At 46.0% G+C, this 20,117-nt stretch overlaps 1 protein-coding gene across 13 annotated transcripts in view; it reads right to left on the bottom strand.

Moving 5' to 3' along the window:
• The window catches only part of FAM193B (family with sequence similarity 193 member B), a 31,476-nt gene extending 12,378 nt beyond the window's left edge, over positions 1 to 19,098 (bottom strand). For 2 of the 13 annotated variants that reach the window (XM_045446841.1, XM_045446856.1), the window contains exons 1-4: positions 18,778 to 19,097; positions 4,426 to 4,668; positions 3,398 to 3,626; positions 1,775 to 2,162 (exon numbers count right to left, since the gene is read on the bottom strand). In XM_045446841.1, coding sequence (XP_045302797.1) covers positions 1,775 to 2,162; positions 3,398 to 3,626; positions 4,426 to 4,668; positions 18,778 to 18,987 — 1,070 coding nt within the window. In that variant the 5' untranslated portion in view covers positions 18,988 to 19,097. Of the gene's footprint in view, positions 1 to 1,774; positions 2,163 to 3,397; positions 3,627 to 4,425; positions 6,192 to 7,109; positions 7,190 to 12,488; positions 12,550 to 17,227; positions 17,347 to 17,687; positions 18,748 to 18,777 lie in introns of those variants that run through there. The other 11 variants (XM_045446860.1, XM_045446868.1, XM_045446896.1 and 8 more) reach the window with 10 other exon arrangements.
• Between the last annotated feature and the right edge of the window lie 1,019 nt (positions 19,099 to 20,117).

The following is a 20,117-nucleotide window of genomic DNA, read 5'->3' as shown; positions in this document are numbered from 1 at the left end:
GTGGGTGGAGCTGTCTTAGCTGTGGGGTCTTAAATCTGGGAAAGTCAATGTGCCTTGTGGGCCAGACTCTAAGAGCTACTGTACTGTTCGGGACAGGTACTATATTTAGCATATTCTAAGCATCTCCCAGGTCCTGCAAAATAGATGTTGCAGTGGAGGTAACTTGCAGTGGAGGTAACTAAGGGAGGTAACTAAGGGTCAGAGTGCTTAACTGCTTTGCCCAAGGAGAGGCTAGGGCTCAGCCTGTGCCTGCCTGTGTGCAAAGCTCATGCTCTCCCACTGTACTGCTCTGTCTCTGGACTTCAGGAAGCACTGGGGGCATCACGTAACAGACTATTTTTCCAGGATAAGAAAAAGACACTGGCCCACAAAGTCTCAAAACTGGAGCCAGAAGAACAAGAGCCCTGGCCTGGCCATCAGAAGCTGGAATGCCCTAGGGCTGGGGACGTGGGGTGAGGCTGGGATGGTGGGAGCCAGGAGAAAGGGCAGGGCAAGGAGCAGTGAGAAGGCTTGGCTCCCAGGGCAGTCTGTTGTGCAAGGGGTAGAAAAGGAGGGGCAGGAACCATTATCAGTGGTGCTCAGAGAAGCTTAATCCAAAATGACCATTCTTCACCTACATTAGCAAAATTAAAATAACCCATGCTCCTGAGAATATGAAGAAGCTAGCACCCTAATATTGGTGGTTACATAAATTTGGAGAGACTTTTGGAAAGCAATTTTTCAATATGTATTAGGAACCCTTCTCAAAAAAGACCTTCTGACATCTTTTAAACGGAGAACTTTTTTCATTCTGAGGGACCTTTTCCAAGGAGAAAACCCCAAAAGAGGGAAACAGCTGTAGGCAAAGACATCTTTAGAGACATTATTTACAATGTTAAAATACTGGAATGACTTAAATCATTAGCAACTAGAGAACAGGGAAGTGCACTATGGAGAATATTCTCCACCCTTCAGCTGAGACCCAGAAGACCACATAGGAACCACACAATGAACGCTATGTGAAAGAGGACAACAAAAAACTGTGAACTGTATAGACACCACCACCACTGTGTGGGTAAGACCCGTAGGGAAAACTGCTAAAAGTGGTGGCATTGGGGTGGTGGGATTTTAGAATGAGAAAATTCAAATGCATACTAAACACAGCTCTGATTTCTAATACAAAAATACGTACCTTTCTCCTCCACAAAGAATTTTATCTTTCACATACATGTTAATATAAACTTCTTCAGTACTTAGAATTACTTTAGGGAATCCTTAAGGCCATAATTCCTGACTCAAACACAGATTTGGGTACAAAATGTTTATTACAGCCTTGTTTTTAATGGTTAAAAACTAGAAATACCCAAATGTCCAGGAATAGGGGAATGATAAAATAATTTATGAATTATGCTACTGCTATGCAAGAAGACATTTTGAGACCACTGGAAACTTTTCTGAAGAATTTTAACTGGGGAAATGATCTATAATGTTAAAAAAAATAACTACACAAAAATATATAAACAGAGACCTAATTTATATACAGAGACATCAGGAAGAAAATATACCAGTGTTAAAGGTTTATCTTTAGGTTTTGAGGAAATTTTTTCTTCGTTAGACACCCTGAACTTTTCCAAGTTTTTAAAAGACAACAGTTACTTCTTTTAGGATTGTAAAAATGATACAAAAGACACAGAATCTATCGTTCAATTTCTACCCCAAAGGTATGCTCTGTGAAGTCTCTCAGAACTCAAAGTCGAAGTTAGCAGGGAGTATACCCTTTGTGCCACTCACTTACCTGTGAGTGCTAGGGAGCTGCTGAGAGCTGGGAGGTGAGAGGAGAGGCCCGCTGCAGTGCCCGCCGCAGTGCCCACTACAGGGGTGGCTGCACCCTGAGAATGGTGGAGGCATCTTCAGGAGCGGCATGCTGGTGGAGGGCAGGTGGGGAGTCTGACATGCCCCTGGGGTGTGTGGGGCGGCAGCAGCGGCAACAGGGCATTCTGAAGCTTGGGCAGGGAAAGGCGCTGCCGGGGTAGCAGGTGGCAGGTGTGGATGGGGTGGTGAGCCAAAGGACCCGGGGTGAGATGGGATCGGCGATGCGGGCTGGGGGTGGTGGCCAGTGGGGCTGTTAGGTGGAGCAGTGAGGTCTGAGTGCCGGTGGTGCTCCGAGAGAGAGAATACCTCACCTGTGGACGGATGGGGAAGAAAGGGGTCAGAGTGAGAGCCAAGACCCTGGGAAGGAAAGCCCAAGGGCTCACTGCTACAACATCCTGCTTACTATGACCAGAGGGAATCTGTCTGGGGATAGCCTCTCAGCACAGTGGACCCTGTGAGCTTTTGGGAAAGTCTAACAGTGCCTCGGACTGGAGAGTTTTTCCTTGCAGGCAGCAACTTGGGTAGACAGGCTCAAGGAGCCCAGACCTGAGAGAGAAGGCACCAGGAATGCCCGCCCCACAGAAAGTCCCAGCACCTCTGCTGTGGCACAAACAGGGGATATGTGTTCTGTCTCTCGGGGCCTCTCTAGGATTGCTTGTTCATAGGTATTCCTCAGGCCCAGGGAAGGGTCTACAGAAGCCAGTGGAGCAGCAGGCCAAAGCTCTGCCTCTGGGCCATGAGGACTGAGGCAGCCAGGGTGTACCAGACTCTCAGGTGGCTCTAGATTTCAGAGAAGTGGGAAAAGGCTTTGAGGATTCACTTTCACTTATGCATTAAAATAAGTGGAATTCTACTCATCTCTCACAATTCTGGGAGCAGCACCCCTCTAGAGAACTCAGGCCCTTAATTTAGTTATTATTATCTTTTATGTTAATTCCAGTATAATTAACATATGGTGTTACACCAGTTTTGGGCCCTCAATTTAGTAGCAGACAATAATTAGTATTTATATCATACCTCAATAACCCAAGACCTTTTCTTTGGGTCTCTAAGGGTTATCTTAGGATCTAAAGAAGGCTTATATATCTGTGAAGTTGGCTCATAATCCTGCCAGCTTGCACCAACTTCTTGTTGATAGAAGTGCAGTGCTTTTATATCTGTTCTTTAGGTGGAGAAAAAGAGGTCTGGGAAGACAAAAGCACTCAGGACCTCTGTGCTGCTGCAGGGGTCAGGTATTAGGTGACTGTAGTCCTAATTCCCTAAGGATACTCCCAGACTCCACTTTCTGTTCAGCCAGTGTTCACCATGCCCCCTCCTGAATCTGATGGGAAAGCTATCGCAGCCAACGACAGTTATTTTTCAACTTCAGGGTTGTGGGGAAAGGGGTGCCACGGAGACAGTCAAGGGCTAGGTACCCCCTGCTTCCATTAGAACAGCTCCTTTTACTTCTTTTAATAACTGGCCTCCTGATTTGTTTAATAAAGTGGATAGGAAAATAGCTCTCTACATTTACGTGGCCTGCTCTCTCCCGAGCTCGGAGACTCACCAGGGATGGTAGGAGGACTCCCGAGTGAGCTACCCGGCATGGCCCCACTGGAGTGCGGAGAGTTCCAGAGGCCCGAGAGCTTATGTGCTGACAGGAAGGAGCTGGGATCCCAGTCCCCTGAGTTCCCATGGCAGGAGGAGGAGGACGAGGACGATGAAGAGGAGGACGAAGAGGAATGAGAGTCACCCCCACAAGACTGTGATTTGCAGGATGTGTGTGACAAGGAGATCTGGAGAAGGGGGAAGAAAAAAGCTCATGGTAAAACAGCAAACATCAGAGCTGACCCTCTGTGGCCTTAGCTTACCCAGGAGCACCTCCTCCTCCAGGTCCTGTGCCATGGTCAAAGCCCAAGTCCCACAACCCCAGGTGAAAGGGCCAACATGGATCAGGCCTTTGTTGGGAGAGGCCGAGGTGCTCCCGATAAAGTGAAGTGTGTGGATACTGGTGACAGAGACTCTGGTAGGGATACAGACTGCCTGTCAACTGTGGGCCTTTGGGGAGTCCTGATAGCTGCCAAGGAAAGGAAGGGACTTTAAGTCAAAAGTCCTGAAACGGACATGACCCTGGGGAAAAGAAAGGGGCTGGAGGGGAATGAATGAGAAATGAGGCAAGTCTGACTGCTGTGATTCAGGAGATGCCAGTTAGATGGCTCTTGGGCATCTTGGAGGCCTTCTAACTGAGGCACATGGTAGATCCTCAAACCAGCCTTTGCTCTCTGTATCATACTGATTGGCTTTCAAGCTGCCACAGAGCTGAAGGCAGCACGGTGACATGGAAGGGGCAGGATCTCCATCGACCAGTACCTACAAGCTGGCCCTCACACTGCAGAGACCCTCCTCAGGGGCAAGGGGGCTCCCTGAAGCCTCTCTGTGCCCCAATTGTGAACCCAACCTGCAGCCCCTAAGTGCTCGGGCGCAGGGTCTGCTGGAGAGCACCTGAGAGAACAGGGAAGGAACAGCTCAACAGCCTGATCTCTCTGGGCAGGCAGCCCTCCTGCATTCAGGGACCCCTCCTCAGCTGTTACCTACCGCCACTGCATGTTCTCGACCTGTCTGCCTTTCATCTTCCTCCATGCTCTTTCGGCAACTCTGGCAGACCCATAGAGGCATCTCGCCTAGGAGATTCTTGACGAGCTTTGGCATGAAGTCAGGGGGCAGCTTCTCACCCTGCAACACCAGTCCATTTTGGGAAGGGCCTTCTTCCCAGCCTTTGCGTTCCCGATGACACAGTAGGCAGCAAGTCTGCACAGACTGGGTGGATGTGGGGGGAACCTGTCCAATAGACAGAAACAGGGTTTCCCAGGAGGGGAAAGGTTTTGCTTAGAAATAATATCAATAAAACTAATACCTTCACTTATTATGTGCCAGGCACTGGGTTAGGCACTTTATTAGGCACTACATAATTTTAGTCCTAGTGATAGCTCTGCAGACTAGGTGTTATTTCCATTTTTTTTTTTTTAAAGACGAAGAAACAATTTCAAGAAGTTAAGTAAGTTGCTCAAGGTCTTAGAGCCAGTGAATGGCTGAATTAGGAGTTGAGTCCCAGTGAGGTTGACTTCAAAGCTCATGCTCCAATGCCCTGATATCTCCAAATCTTAAAGATTAAAAGAAGGTCCTCTTCCTTCTCTGGTGTGTCTGGGAGAGCCCGCCATTCTTAGGCTGTCTGTGTAGTCCATAGACCAATTCCCATCTGGGGGTGGGGGATGCTCTCAGTTAATGCTGAGTTTGGGAGAATGTCAGGGTTTCCTGAAAGCTGCACAATTCCATTAGGATCACAGCAGAATTTTGGAGGCGGGGTTTTGCACAGCTAGTCAGAAAGCATTAATTCAATAAAAAACTGAGTTGGAGAAAGGGTAAGGCAGACCCTGGCGTTCTGAGAGGTAGTGAGGTATCGTGAAAAGAATCTGGGCTTTGTGGGTCAGACTGACACACATTCTAATGCCTCCCCCCTGAGCACACATTAGCTGGGTGACCTTGAGCAAGTTATTCAACTTCCCGAGCTCTGATTTCCTACCTACCTTGCAGAGTTGTTGTGAGACTCAGTGTATAAACAGGGAAAGTGCCTAGCCCTGTGCATGCTCAAAGCATAGACCCAATATACAGTAATTATTATTTGGACTTTCTTTTTTCCTTGTAGGACAAATGACATAGAAATATAAGTCTATAGGTTTTATGTCACATTGAGGGGTATGATTGGGAACCCGAATGCATTTAATGACTCCAATTAATGGCTTTCCTATATCCTGCAACTTTGGAAGGTAGCTTTGCTCACCACTATACCAATGCCACTGCTTCCAGGGCTATTCTGCAACTTTGTAGAACCCTCTCTCTCTGACACTTCGTCATGTCACTTTCTTTGGCCAATGGGATGTTAGCAAATTTGCTGCCAGCATAAGCTTAAAAGTATGTATGCATTTCTACTTGCTTCTTTGCATGGCTGGGCTTGCTCGCTCTTGCACCTCTGCCTCCCACGAGAGCATGACTGGGCTAGCTGCTGGAGGGATGTTGAGAGACACGTGGAGAAATCTGAGTCTTCCTCGCTGACTGGCCAGTGGATCTGATAACATGAGTGAGCCCAGCTGAGATCAGTCAAGCCAACCCAATTGGCAGAAATACCCAGTCAACCCAGAGACTCATGAGAAATAATAAATGGTGTTGTTTTAAGCCACTAAGTTTTGGGGTGGTTTATTACATGCAATAGTTATATTAACTGATATACCTTCCAAACTTACCCACCACTAGGTAACAGGTGTTTGCAGAGGCCTAAGCAAAGGAATAAGGGTATCATCCTCATCCTACCAAGAAAATAAATGCCATCATCTTTCTCGAATAAAATCACTTTCTCACAATAAATTGGCATCAGGGTATCCTTAAACCTGTAATGTTACAATTACACTGACCTGGGTCTCTGGTTTCTAGGAGGAGAAAAAAAAAAAAAAAAAAAAAAAGGAACCAAATAGTAGTACCAGAAGCATAATGAAACATTTGGGGCAGTACAAAGACCTTCGAAAAGAGTACCAGAGAAAGAGAAATCTTATATGTGGAACTCATGTGAGATACTACCTAAAAGGTTTCTGTCAAAGGCACATTTCAGTGGACAAGGCAACTGCTTAACTGTACCTGCATAAGGATATAGCTTCTAACCCACTGGTGGTGAGCATCTTATGGAAAGGGTGGGAGTCTGATGGAGGAGGATGGTATTCTGAGAAGTTAAGGCAAAGGAGGCCTTTCTGAGAAGTATCCCCAGGGAAATTTTCTTAGCTATCTATAAGATGCCATAGTAACTCCAGAGGGAGCAGGTGAGGTCAACACCCAAGTCCCTTTTCCTGTACTGATGGTGACCATCCATATTCTTATGGAAAACACCAGGACATGTCATTTTACTACAACGGAGTTTCATTTCATTTGGGTATTAGGTTCTAAAGTTACTACATAAGAGGAAAATCTATGAGTAAAATTATTCTGAAATTCTTTGTATGCATTGTGAAGTACAGTATATATAGTTCTGGCACAACCAAGAATTCAAATGTATAACATATATGGGCAATGTTCAATAAGCGGTTTTTTTCCTTTTAAAAGCAAATACAGAATTTTTGTAAGTTAAACACGTGATCAGTGTGACTATACTTAGTGCCAAAGTACTTGTGGGAGGCACTGGGTGTAGTGGAAATAACACTGGTTTTTGGCACTAATCTTGGGCCTCCAGCACTTACCAGCTGTATGATGTTGGGCAAGTCCTACTCTCTGTTTCTTCATCTGTAAAACGGGATTAAGTCCTAACTTGTAGGGTTGGCTGTGAATATTAAATGGACAAAGCACCATGCTCACTTTGGCAGCACATATACTAAAATGGACAAAGCACCTACTCCAGTGCCAGGCCCATAATACGTTGCTCAACATATGGTACTAATTATGAACATGATGGGAGTGATGGGAAACATTTAAAATCAGGCCTAAGCTTGAAAAATACAGAAAATATGTCACTCTACTTTTTAATACAAGCATCTCTAATGTGCAGTGAATTTAAGGTGACTTTTAGACATCTTAATCTCTGCCCTCTACCCCATGAAGTCATTCTTTAAGTTCCCCAAATACTTTCTATACTCTCCTACCTCTACCTTGTGCCTTTGCTAAAGGGGATCTTCTGTTTTAAATCCCCTTCCTTCCCAAGTTTATCAATAAGTAGTTGGGCAGGGCTTAAATCCAACTTCATCCAGTCTTTCCCAGAGGGTTCCTGTCATAATTTACCTCTCCTCTCCATATCTCCATAGGACATTATGCCTTGGTTACAGCATCTGTGCCTTCCACTTAATTTATTTACCTGCATTTTCTGTCCCTTCTACTAGAATGTGCTCCTAGAAGGCAAGCATCAGGTATAATTCTTGTCTGGATCTCTTACAATGTACCAAAGGGCATAGGATCAGCTGGGCACATAGTGGCTAACTCAAATTTATTAGATGTCACTATGGCAATACAGCTTAGTGAGACATTGCTTGAAATTCTGAAATTATTGCTTCTCACAGAGAAAGGCCATCCCCCTACCCTGGACCTTCATCTGAATGGTTCCAATCTCAAGCATGCAAGAGTGAAAGATCACATTCCTTGGGGATTACAATCAGATGGCCTCATTTATGGAATAATGTGGCTCTCCCTAGAGCCAAACTGGTCCACATTATAAATGAGATTAGCCATCAATGGAAGTGAACTTACAGGACAGGCTGTCTTTCCAGTTAAAGAAAAGAAAACACAGGGCATAGAAAGTTAATTAGGTCCTAACTGAAGCAGGAATGATACCACCTACATTGCATAAGGTTGTCTAGACTAAGTGACATTAGACATGCAAAGCTTATTAGCTCAAAGGAGCCATACAGTAGACACTCAATCTATCATCACCTAGGCCCTCTGGCTGTTCTGTTCTTAATAAATCTACATTGGAAACCAGTTATCCACTGTCATGAGCTTGGTATACTTTTCTTCTTTCTGGCCTGGCAATTCTTGGGGCTATCTCCAAAGCTGTCTTAATCCTAAATCTTAGTGCCTGCCCCTGAATACGATGCATGGTGGAACCTGGGGACTTTTTTCTCTGACATTTTCATCTCTACTGCCAGAGGGTGGTGAGAATCCCAAGTCCTAGAGATGTTATATTCAGTCAGTACTACCACTGTTCCTGCAAATTTTTGCTTTGCTATAGAAAAGCTCTTGGTTCAGAATTCTCTTTGACTGCAATGTCCTGCCATTTTTCAAATTCCCGTCAATCATTACCCCTTATGTCCTGAAGTCAACTCAGGCTTTTAAAGTAGCTGTTCTCAAGCTGCATTTTTTACACCAGGCACAGTATCCCCACACAAGAACACGAACAATAAATGTTTATAGAATGAATGAAACACCCAACCATTCTTCTTCATCATAATGGGTAGGGAACTGATCCTTAAACTCAGGAGCCCTGGACAATAATTATTCCTTCTTACTTCAGTTTAAATATCAGAGCCTCTCCAGCTAAAGATCTGGAACTAGGAAAAAGATAGGGGAAGAGCTAGGAAAGGTTCTAGACTTGGGATCTGCTCAAAAAAGACTCCAAGATTAAATTCTGCTTCACTCTAGAAAAACCAGAATCTCTGGAGTGTGGAGTTACTCACACAAGGGTCCTGTTTTAGCATGCAAATTCCCAGAGCAGTCAAGGAGCCAGGTGAACCCTAGACTGTAGCCACTCCTTGCCCAGGGGGCAGGCATATGCAACTATATCTCTGCTCTCTCACCTGACCAGGTCCAAGACTTTTCTGTCTTGGCCTGAGAAACATTATGCTAGGGTATTCTAGATATTTCTGGATAAGAATAGTTAAAATCAAAGGAAAAGGAAGCCAATTTTTCTCATGGGACACCATTTTTACTTGAAGAATGACTGACAAACTCTGGTTATTCAGACTTGAAAAATGCCAGACATTTTCTCAAAAAATGAACAAAATGAACCCATCACTTCCAGGAAAACAACTTTTTACTTGTGGCCAATGACAAGATTCAAGCTTTCAGGCAAAATTCAGAATTTTGGAAATTAGAATTTTGTATCCACCATCATGAAATCAAAAGTTTCCCAATCCTTAGACTTTTCTGGTGTAAATGGTGGTTATAGTGACAAATGTTATTTTTTGATATTGTAAAATGAAATGGGAAAACATTTGGAAGAGCTGCATAACTCAGTGAACCTATTTTCCAAATGAGCAAAGCATGATGTTTCAGAATCATGCATTGTTAAAAAAAATCCATTCAAAGTGCTAGATAAACCAACAGATTTTAATGTAATGAGTGCAAAGACTTCATTAAAATGGTCTCAGATTCCACACTGCAAAGAAGAATTATCAACAATCACCTGGAAAGGCTTTTAAAATACACCTTCCTAGAGGCGCCTGGGTGGCTCAGTTGGCTGGGTATCTGACTTCAGCTCAGGTCATGATCTCCCAGTTGATAAGTTCGAGCCCCGCGTCGGGCTCTGTGCTGACAGCTCAGAGCCTGCAACCTGCTTCGGATTCTGTGTCTCCCTCTCTCTCTGCCCCTCCCCTGCTCATGCTCTGTCTCTCTTTCTCTCTCTCAGAAATAAATAAAGATTAAAAAAATTTTTTTTAAATACTCCTTCCTTTTCCAACAACATCTGTTTGAGGCTGGATTTTTAAAATATACTTCAAAACAATGTACTGCAGCAGACGGAATACAGAAACACATGAGCATCCAGCTTCTTTCTATTAAGCCAGACAAACAAATTTGTGAAAATGAAAACGAGACCAGTCTTCTATTATTTTTTTGGAAAATGTATTTTCCATTAAAAAATTATGTATGTTAACATGACAGGTTTAATATTGTTATTCTTAAATGATTTAGTAACTAAGTATTTTTAAACTTTCTCAGCTTTAATACTTATTTTGGTAAATATGAACAGATAAAACCAACAAAAGAAAGCTCTTTTGGGTCCTCAATAATTTTTAGGAGTATAAAAGGTCCCTAAAAACAAACACTTTGAAAACTGCTAATGTAAAGTCTCTAATGGTATGGTGCCTGTAACCCAGTGGGTGCACAGTAAGCAATAGCGATTATTAACAATGATACAGTTCATGGCATATCTGGATAGCTCTTTTGGGGTATAAATTTCCCACCTCATCTTTCTGTCCACAATTTGGGAATTGCTGGAGAATAACCCAGGTCACCAGGCGAGGCAGCTATCAAGGTCTGCTCTGAGGCTGGATCTAACAGCCAGCACTAAACCTGTTCTCATTTCTCTCATGGATTCCTTTTAATCCCAAGAGTTTGTGTATGTTTGTAGAGGATTCCCCCAAGACATATGATGTATTTAACCAGTGGTCCTGCAATAGCTTCCAAATTCTATTCTGAAATGGCCCGTTAGAACATTCAACTCTCAAGGCACCCAACTCCAAGAGCCTCCCTGTCACCAAGGCAGAAGACAACAGTAGCAGCTAAAATTCCCTTCCAGAAGCAGAGAAAATTATTAATACCCAGCTTACCAAAAGTCACCAGCTCAGTCACTGCCACTTACTCTTCCATTCACCCACTCATTTCCTCCTTCAGTGAACATGCTCAGAGCCCATTCTCATTGTGCTAGGTAGTGGGAAACATCGAATAACATAGAATTTCTGCCTTAAGAACACATGCTTAAACCAGGCAGGTTCATGCACGGGGACATCAATACTCCCAAACTCCCAGATGCCTCATATTCATTTTGGAGAATCAGGCAGGGACACAAATTAAAATAACACGCAATTAAAATTAATGTAACAAAATAATATACAAATTAAAACAACCAACCAACCAACCTGGGCACTGGGCTTCTTTGCTTCATGTAAGCTTATTATGTGCCTTCTCATGTACCTATCCAATTTGAGTATCTCCTTCTTTTAGCTCCTTTTCCCACCCCACCTTGGTCTCTCTTTAATCTCCTGGCTTTCTGGTTGAGTTCACTACTGCAGCACTTTCTGGCCCCCGTGTTTCATGACTTGGCCCCGGCTGACCTCTCCATGCTTCATTTCCAAGCTTAACATCTGAGAATCTTAGGTTCTATTCGTACTGCTCCTCCAGCAAATACACTGTGCCCTGGAAACCTCAGCATCTCAGTTCCACTCCCCAGCAAATTTGTACTCATGCCCTAAGATCTTGGTCAAAGGTCAAGCTTTTGCTGGACCAGGCTGAGTAGAACTAATTCTTTTACTATAGTACCTATCACACTGCGCCATAGACATATTCTGTCTGTCTCAAACCCCTGGTGGAATGAGGACTCTTTGGGGGCAGGGAGTGCATCTTGGTCATTTAAGTGTGCCTGGGAACCCAGGCTTGGCTTGGACCTGACACACAGCAGGCATTCACTGAATAAATGAATAAATGCTTAAAAGCCCACCTGGCTCACATTTTAGTTGCTCTATACAAAGGACAGAGTCTAAAGACAAGCTGAACTAGCCACTTCCTGGATATGCTATGCTAAAAGGCCTATCTTTGTGACTCTGGGCTACTGATGAGAGGGCATCAGTGTGAAGAATCTCAGACCATTCTGAGGTTGGCAATCAGAGCTACATTTAATTCTTAACGAGGTGATATAAATGCACCTCAGTGCCCTAGAGCTTTCACCCAAACTCCCACTCAGTCTGTTGTCTCAGTTCCTTCCTGGATGAACAGCTATTTCATATCGGCCAGTTTGTGGAGAATCTTCTCTAGTTGTACAAGCTCAGCCAAGGATAGGGTAATGAGTCTCTCTGACCCCAGTGGCCTTCCACCTGCCCAAGGCTAGCTCATCTGTTGAACCTGCTTTCTGGGTGCAGTCAGCCACAAGAAGGCCTAAACTTCTTAACTTGCTTAATAACTTAGAACTTCAGGCAAATCATATAACCTATTCTGTCACCCGAGCATGGATTTCTCATGGGTGGAAGAGTATGAACTTTGGAGATAGACTGTTGTGAGTTCAAAACCCAGTTCTGCCATTTCAGTATTATCTTAATTACTCAATTTCTTTGAGCCTCAATTTCCTCATTTATGAAATGAGAATAAAACCATACTTCACAGAGTTGTGAGGACAGAAGGAAATAAATTATGTAAAGTACCTGGCCTGGGCCTGGCACACAGTAGGTGCTCAATACCCGTTAGTTTCTTTCCTCTTCTGTCCTGGAAGAAATGACAGGGAAACTTACTAAGTGAGACTTGCCCAATCCAAAGTTATTACTTGAAGCACAGGACAGAGGACTAGACAGGTGACCTTCAAGGCCCCTTTGAACCCCCCCATCCACGATCTCTGGCTACAACTTCCTAATAAGACCCTTCCATGTTTCAGGGTCCTTCTTACTATCTAGTTTCCCTATATCACTTTTCAGAGTAGATGAAGAACCTATTCATTTCAGAATGGAGAGAGAACCACAAAAGTTGCTGGAGAGCTGAGAGCCTTGAGGAGGGACTAAAAGGAGATGGCCTAGGACTGCAGCATGTTCATCCACCTACCATTTGAAGGATGAGTGTGGGAGCAAGGGCACAGAACCAAAGGGTGTAAACAAAGGGCCCTTCCTGGGACACAAGACCTTCTCTCCTTAGTCCTTTTCTGTTCTGCACATCCTGCCAGGAAAAACCATTAACCACTCCTTTCCCCAATATCCATTCTTTCCCCAAATATATAAAGCACCACACCCTCACTGATGTTGTTCCCCTCTGCCTCTTCTTTTTTAGGCACAGTTAGGGTGTTACTTCCTTCTAAGTCCACAGGCAGAATTAACTGCTTTGCTCTGGGATGCCCTAATGCTTTGTTACATACCTCTTGAATAGAGCTTATCGTACGTGTCCCAGTTTTTGAGATCTGTCTTCTCCACAACACTGAGAACACTGAGGGCAGGACCTGTGTCCCATGACTCACTGCATCCTGATCATTCAGCAGAGATGACAGCATGTAATGGGCATGGGTAAGAGTTTGGATACACAAAGGAAGATCAGCAGTTGGAGAATAACATTAATGGGGCAACAACTGGAAAACTGGGGAAAGCCTGTTTTTTGTTTTTAAAACTAAGGCTGTTTCTATTCCTGCTTATGGAAAAGCTCCCCTCTCCGGAAGCCCTATTCTTTGAAGAATATCCTAGGCTTCCACAAAGCTCCTCATACCACCCTCAACTGAGCAGTTAGCAGACCCAGCCACATACCAGAATCACCTGGGGCAGTTTAACAACAAGATTCCTGGGCTCTGGACTTAGAGACTCTAATTCTGTAGGTCTGGGACAGAATCCGGCAAAACACGGAGGATCTGATGATTAGTTAGGCTAGGATGAGGAAGAGGTGGAATCAAGCAATCACAGCTACCTCTTCCACTGAGAATTACGTCCTCTCATGCTATCAGAGAACTTATCCAAGAACATGTTTATTTTCCTATTTAAAAGCTTTCACTGATTCCTCACTGCCTGCAAGATAAAGCCCAAACTTCTTGCTGTGGTTTTCTAGAACCCTGCTAACCTCTCCAGCCTGACCTCATGCTACTCTGCCTGAACTGGGCAATTCTCGCCTCTGGGTCTCTACATTGCTTTCTTTGTTTAGACACTTTCTCTCACCTTCTCTAAAGGAACTTCTACTCAACCTTGAAGCATCAGCTCTGAGAAATCTTCTATTGGTTATCATATTTGTGCATCTTCAGCACCAAATATCTATAATAATCATAGCTACCACTTGTGCTAAGTGCTTGACATGCAGCACTTGCTGCCCTAATGTGACTCTGGCATCACTGTCATACATGTGAGAAAACATGCTAACAGGGCTAAAACTCTTTGAAAGCTGCGTACTAGGATCTAGGATTTGAACCGCAACTCAGAGGAAGTGATGCTCTTCTAGCCTAACTACAATTAATACATACATGTGGGCAGGGACTGATTCACTTCTGTATCCTCAGCTAGCCTAGGGTCTGGTACAGATCAGGTGTCCATTAGTATTTGCAGAATAAATGAACACCAGATCAGGTGAGAGGGAGACTGGGTGTGATGTGTGTATCACGGGCCTAAATGAATGAATGACTGCCAGCCTGGCCCAGCAGTAGAAGCTGGTAAGCACAAAGTGGAAGAAACCTAACTTTTACTTCTTTTATTTTCATTTGGTTTAACAGCCACTTATTGAGCACATGAGGACCGTGCACAGTAAATACCCCACAAATGAGTTAAATATAGCCCCTGCTCTTAAAACTTCTAGGTTCAGTATATAAAGTCGTTAGGATCTTAATAGTTTATCTGATATTAGATATTAAGATTATAGCTCTGGGGATATTTTAAGGAAATTAAAAATTAAAAAAATCTCAGCAGCTAAGTCTTCATCTTCAAAGGCCCTTTAACATTTCTACATAGTGAATCTCTACTGGCTTACAAAGAACCAGAGGTGGCAGGGATCCACCCCTTCTTGTATCGTTTCCTACTACTTGCAGTGAAAGTGGCCAGGCTGGGTGGGCAATGATTTTAAGGGGGGAGATTCCTGGGTATAGGGACTATCTTATTTATCTTTGTGCCCAAAATAAAAGCCCTAGCACAGAGGTCATAATGCTTGCTCAGTGGATCAAACATAATGAGATGGTTTCAATAAAGATACTGACTAATCCTGTGCTCCAGTCTCTTGAGGGAGCAGGTTTAACTCTGAGCAGTGGGGAACCAGGTCTCTAGAGTCTCTTTAAACTGGGCCAGGCAGGTCTCAGCAGGTGCCGTAGAGATGAGAGATGGGAACCACAAGATGAGCTCAACTAGCACCAACTGCTGGTTTACAGTCTGGTAAGTCTCCTGAGGGTTTACTGAGTGGTCCAAGAGAGATGGAAAGACAGAAGCAGAGCTGGCAGGCTTTGGATAGCCATCTGGCACAGTTCCCACTATCTCCAACTCCTGCTCTAGCCTTGATGTACTAGGTGCTAGGTGGGTTGCTCCATTTTCTTGTGATGTTGCTGATGAGGCTTAGGGAGGGGAAAAAACATGCCCAGGAACACAAAGCTAGAAAGAGACTGAGCTTGGAGTTCACCCCAAGTCTGGAACATTAAACACTTTCTCACTATTGCCTTATTCAGCTGCTTTGTAAGGTTTTTTGTTCTTTGCTAATAAGGTAGTAACAGTTTTAGTTTAGTGAATGAGGATTTCGATTGTTAGTGAACAGATCAATAAAGTTTAGTGACCTGAAACAATTCTAAATAAGGACTTTTGGGATCCCCAATAAGCTAGCTCAAGGTCCCACATTTAAATGCGCACAAGTAATGCAGGGTGCCTGGATGGCTCAGTCGGTTGAGCATCGAACTTAGGCTCAGGTCATGATCTCACCATTCGTGGGTTCGAGCCCTGTGTTAGGCTCTGTGCTGACACTCAGAGCCTGGAGGCTGCTTCAGATTCTGTCTCCCTCTCTGCCCTTCCCTAGCTTGTGCATGCGCATGCTCTCCCTCTCTTTCTCTCTCAAAAATAAGTAGACAAACTTAAAAAAAATTAAATGTGTACAAGTAACCACAGTGAGCGAAAGGGTCTGGATGGAACCAGAGTGGCCTTTGAACCCGAATTCAGAGTAATCATGGCTCTTCCAGCCTACCTGTGATTACTACATACATGTTCTCTGAACCACGAGCCCTTTGTGGGCAGGGACCATGTCTGATTCACTTCTGCATTCCCAGCTAGCCCAGGGCCTGGCACAGATCAGGGTGTCCTTCATACCAGGGGCAGACACTACTCAAAACTTCATATTACTGCCTTGCAGAAATTGGGCTCAGTGGCACCAGATTTTTAGAGTTTTAAGACATGGCACAAATCCAGTTTGTAGGAATCTTTTGGCTTTTAAGAAATTGGCTTAAAACAAAACCAAAGCAATATGTGACCTGGGACATTAGAACCTATCTGTGGATTGGAAGTGGTCCTATTCGCTGTCTTTGGCATGCGACAGTGAGTTTCACCTTGCTGACCCACTCTGTGTACACAGAGTTTTAAGTGGCAGTGGGAGACAGAGATCCTCACCACAGGCACGCTAGGGGGCAGAACAATGACTCCAACCCTTTCAGCAGGTGCTTCTCACCAGGGCACAAAAGTCTGCTTCTGGCATTCAGAAACCCCCTCCCCAGCAAAAAAGTGGGGTACAATCAGGAAAGAGTTTGTCAGTTTGTTTTACCTCTTTGTGGCTATAATAAAAAAAAAAATGCCTTGTAAATCCCACATAGTACACAAGAGTGTCCTTTTTGGGGGGCCAGGAGGCACCTGTGACCTATAGTGGGAGTTATTTGGGCATATGTCATATGAGCATTTGTTTCTTCATCTGAAAAACAGTGTAATCATATTTATATCCTTCAGTTCATTAATATTTGTTAATCACCAGGCATAGGGGTACAATGGTAACTGACGTGGTTCCTGCACTCTCAGAGTTTATGTAGCAAAAGTAGACCAATAATTAAACCAATAGTTAACTCATCACATTTGTACTAAATGCTGAGGAAAGAACAGGAGTGATGGGAAGATTAGAAGTATGGTATGTAAAGTGTCTGGCATGAATAAATTAATGAATTTGCAGGTCAGGCAGTGGAGTAGATAATGATGATTATAGCTCTTAGGAAAGCTGCGTCCTAAATAAAAATTAAATGATTAAGCCATTATCCAAAATTTTGGCCATGAATACTATAACCTAAGTGGCAGGGGACCCTAAAATATTGCTGGTCTGAATGGGAAGGAGAGAAAACAACAGCTCCCCTGGCTCTCCCTATCCCAACTCTCTCCTTTTGTTGGACTCCCAGGGTGGCCCAGAGAAGCAAAAGAGGAAAGCTAGAGGGGGGAAGCAGGTTCAGGGTCTAAAGTCAGACCAGGCAAGGGTGGGGTCCAACCTGGGGAGTTGCATCCTTTGGAACCAGTCTCAGCCCAGGGGAGGGGGTGGGGGTGAAGGTGGGGCTTCTGACACTCAATAAGTGGTGACATTTTCATTAATTAAAAATCTTACTGTGATCTGAAACACAAAGGAGACCAGCATCAAAACTAGGTTACAATAAGCACAGGTTCTCAACGGATTCATTCTCTCTCCCATTCACCTAGTTATTTCTACTCAGTGTCAGCAAGGCCCAGGGCTAGGCATGGAGAATCAGAGATAGATGACATAGTCTGTGCCCCTGCGGAGTTCACAGTGCAGTGCAGGGAACAGATACATCAACAGAATGTCTCACTGAAGAATAGGGAGTGCTACCAAAGGGAAGCACAGGGGGCTGTGGGCACAAAGGGGGCACCTCACGCAACTGGGAAAGTTAGGGAAGGCTTTCTGGCAATGGTACCCCAAATGACATCCCCACTCACATGCACAATTCCAGAGATTCTACTAGAAGGCTGTCAAGAGCCATGCCTTCTGGCTGCACCAGCCTCCCAGAGTCCCCTGCTGCCCGATGCAGTGTCTGCAGAGCCAAACGCATCTTCCGCCACGCCTCATCCTCATCCGGCGCTGCATCCGACCCTCCAAGACTCCTGCAGGAGCCTGCCTTCCTTGGCAGGCTCAGCCAAAAGACCAACTCAAAACTCTTTTGTCAGAGCAAGCTTAGGGCGAGCCACCCAGCCCCATGTGCCACAACCCTCCCGGAGCAACTGAGGCTCATGTCACCCTGGGCTCTCAGTGAACACTGGCAGGGTACCTCCCATTAACTCCTTTGCTCAAAAGAAAGTGACCTTCTTCCAGGTGGCAAGCTGGAGGCTTTGCGGAATCCTGCTACTACTGCTCACTCTCAGCAGGATTCACCAAACCCAGGGATCTGAGGGTTGAGATGGGCCACCTTGTGGGTCAGGGGTATAGAGGGAAGAAAGGGAAGGCTTTGCTAGGTTTTCACTTCAGTGCAGGAGCCCCACTAAATAGTCTTCGGGGCTGCCTGACAGTCTGCTCCAACTGCTATGTTGGGCAGGGAGAGGAGGGAGGCCACAGGAGACATACGCTGGGGGCACACAGCTGCTGAGGGGGCAGTGGCTGCAGGCAGTGAAGGGAAAGGGTGGGGCCGTTCCCAGGGTGGGGGGAGAGGGAAGAGGCAGTAGCCTTCCAGGCCACAGCGCCCCAGGCTGCTCTGTGGGTAGGTGGTGGAGCAGGTGGGCCCAGGGGGAGAAGGGCAGAGAGCTGGGCTGTGGCCTCAGGATCAGAGCCCAGTCCCAGTGTGGGTGGGTATTGGACCACAAAGTCTAGCCCCTGCTCCAACCCGGAGGCGGCGGGAGAGGGCAGGCAGCCTGGTCACAGGACAGGACGGGCCATGCTTCGGCTTGGAGAGAAGGGTCCAGCCTCCACTCCCGCCTCGGGGGAGAAAGCCTCAGCCCCAGCCGGTGGAAGATGGTTCATCCCCAAGCTCACCCCGGCCCCGCTCCCAGGAGGTGAAAGTGCCGGAGCGGCCGGACTCGCCTCGCTCGCTCCTACCTGTGGTCCGGGAGCCAACTTGGGCTCGTCCTCCTCCCTGGGGCCGTGGCGGTCCGGCTCCGCGGGCGCCTCCGGGGGCCCTGCACCCGCTCCAGCTTCCAGGCTCGGCGGCGGCGGGGGCTCGGGAGCCTGGGGCTTCTGTTGCCCCGCGGCTCGCACCCGCTCGCGCCGACCCGCGCCGCCGCTCGGCCTGCTCCGCCTCCGAGTCATGCCGCTGCTCGCGCCGATCCCTCGCTCCACACGCGTCGCCGCCGCCGCCGCCGCCGCCGCCGCTCCCCTCGCAGGACAACAGCCAATATGGCGGCGCCCGGCTCCCCCCTCTGCTGCTGCCAGCAGGTCATAGGGCGCGGCGGCCGCGCCGCCGCACTAGCCCCCGAGGCTGCCTGCGCCATTTTGAATAAGGTCACCACCTGAAGTTCTGTAAGAGTGAGAAACTGGTGGACTCCCGGGATGCGACCTGTGCCAGGGAAGGGTGCTTGCTGTGGTAACCGTGCTGTACCGCCCCGGGCCTGTAATAACTGCCTGCTAAATGGATGAGTGAATTAATTATTTTCTAGAGTACTTTCACACCCACCATCTGACTCCTTGCAGAGTCGCTCCTCACACGAGGAGGCAGGTATGGTCGTTCCCATTTTGCAGCGGAGAAAAATCGAGGCCAAAAAAGGCGAAGTGGCTGCTCAACATCAGCCAGCCGGAACTCACGGGCCCGTGGATAGTTTGAGGTGAAAGGGACGAGGGAATGGTCTGGGTCTTTTGTTTGCAACGTATGGTCAACTAGGAGTCCAGCGTTCGTTGCTTGGGATAGCAGAGCTCAGACCCCACTCCTGTCCCCAGTCTGGTGGGGAAAGTGGATAGTTAAATACACAGTTACAACCAGTGTGATGAGATGAAAATGACTGGGGCACATACTAGGTCAGTGTTTTCCCAAAAGTTGTGTGCAGGAGAGGATTTTGAGTGGTACACAAAGGAGCATTTAAAAATGTAATAATTATGGGGGCGCCTGGGTGGCGCAGTCGGTTAAGCGTCCGACTTCAGCCAGGTCACGATCTCGCCGTCCGTGAGTTCGAGCCCCGCGTCGGGCTCTGGGCTGATGGCTCAGAGCCTGGAGCCTGTTTCCGATTCTGTGTCTCCCTCTCTCTCTGCCCCTTCCCCGTTCATGCTCTGTCTCTCTCTGTTCCAAAAAAAAATAAATAAACGTTGAAAAAAAAAATGTAATAATTATGTATTTAATTGTTAAAATGAGTTTTCCCTACTTTTTTGAATATATGAGATATGCACATGGTGCACATTTTTAGAAAAAGTTTTGAGTGCAATCTTTCTCATGCCAGGGCCAGTGGTAC

This window comes from Leopardus geoffroyi, chromosome A1 (assembly GCF_018350155.1).
Source record: "Leopardus geoffroyi isolate Oge1 chromosome A1, O.geoffroyi_Oge1_pat1.0, whole genome shotgun sequence".
Taxonomy (NCBI): Eukaryota; Metazoa; Chordata; class Mammalia; order Carnivora; family Felidae; genus Leopardus; species Leopardus geoffroyi.
This window is presented reverse-complemented; position numbering and strand designations above follow the sequence as displayed.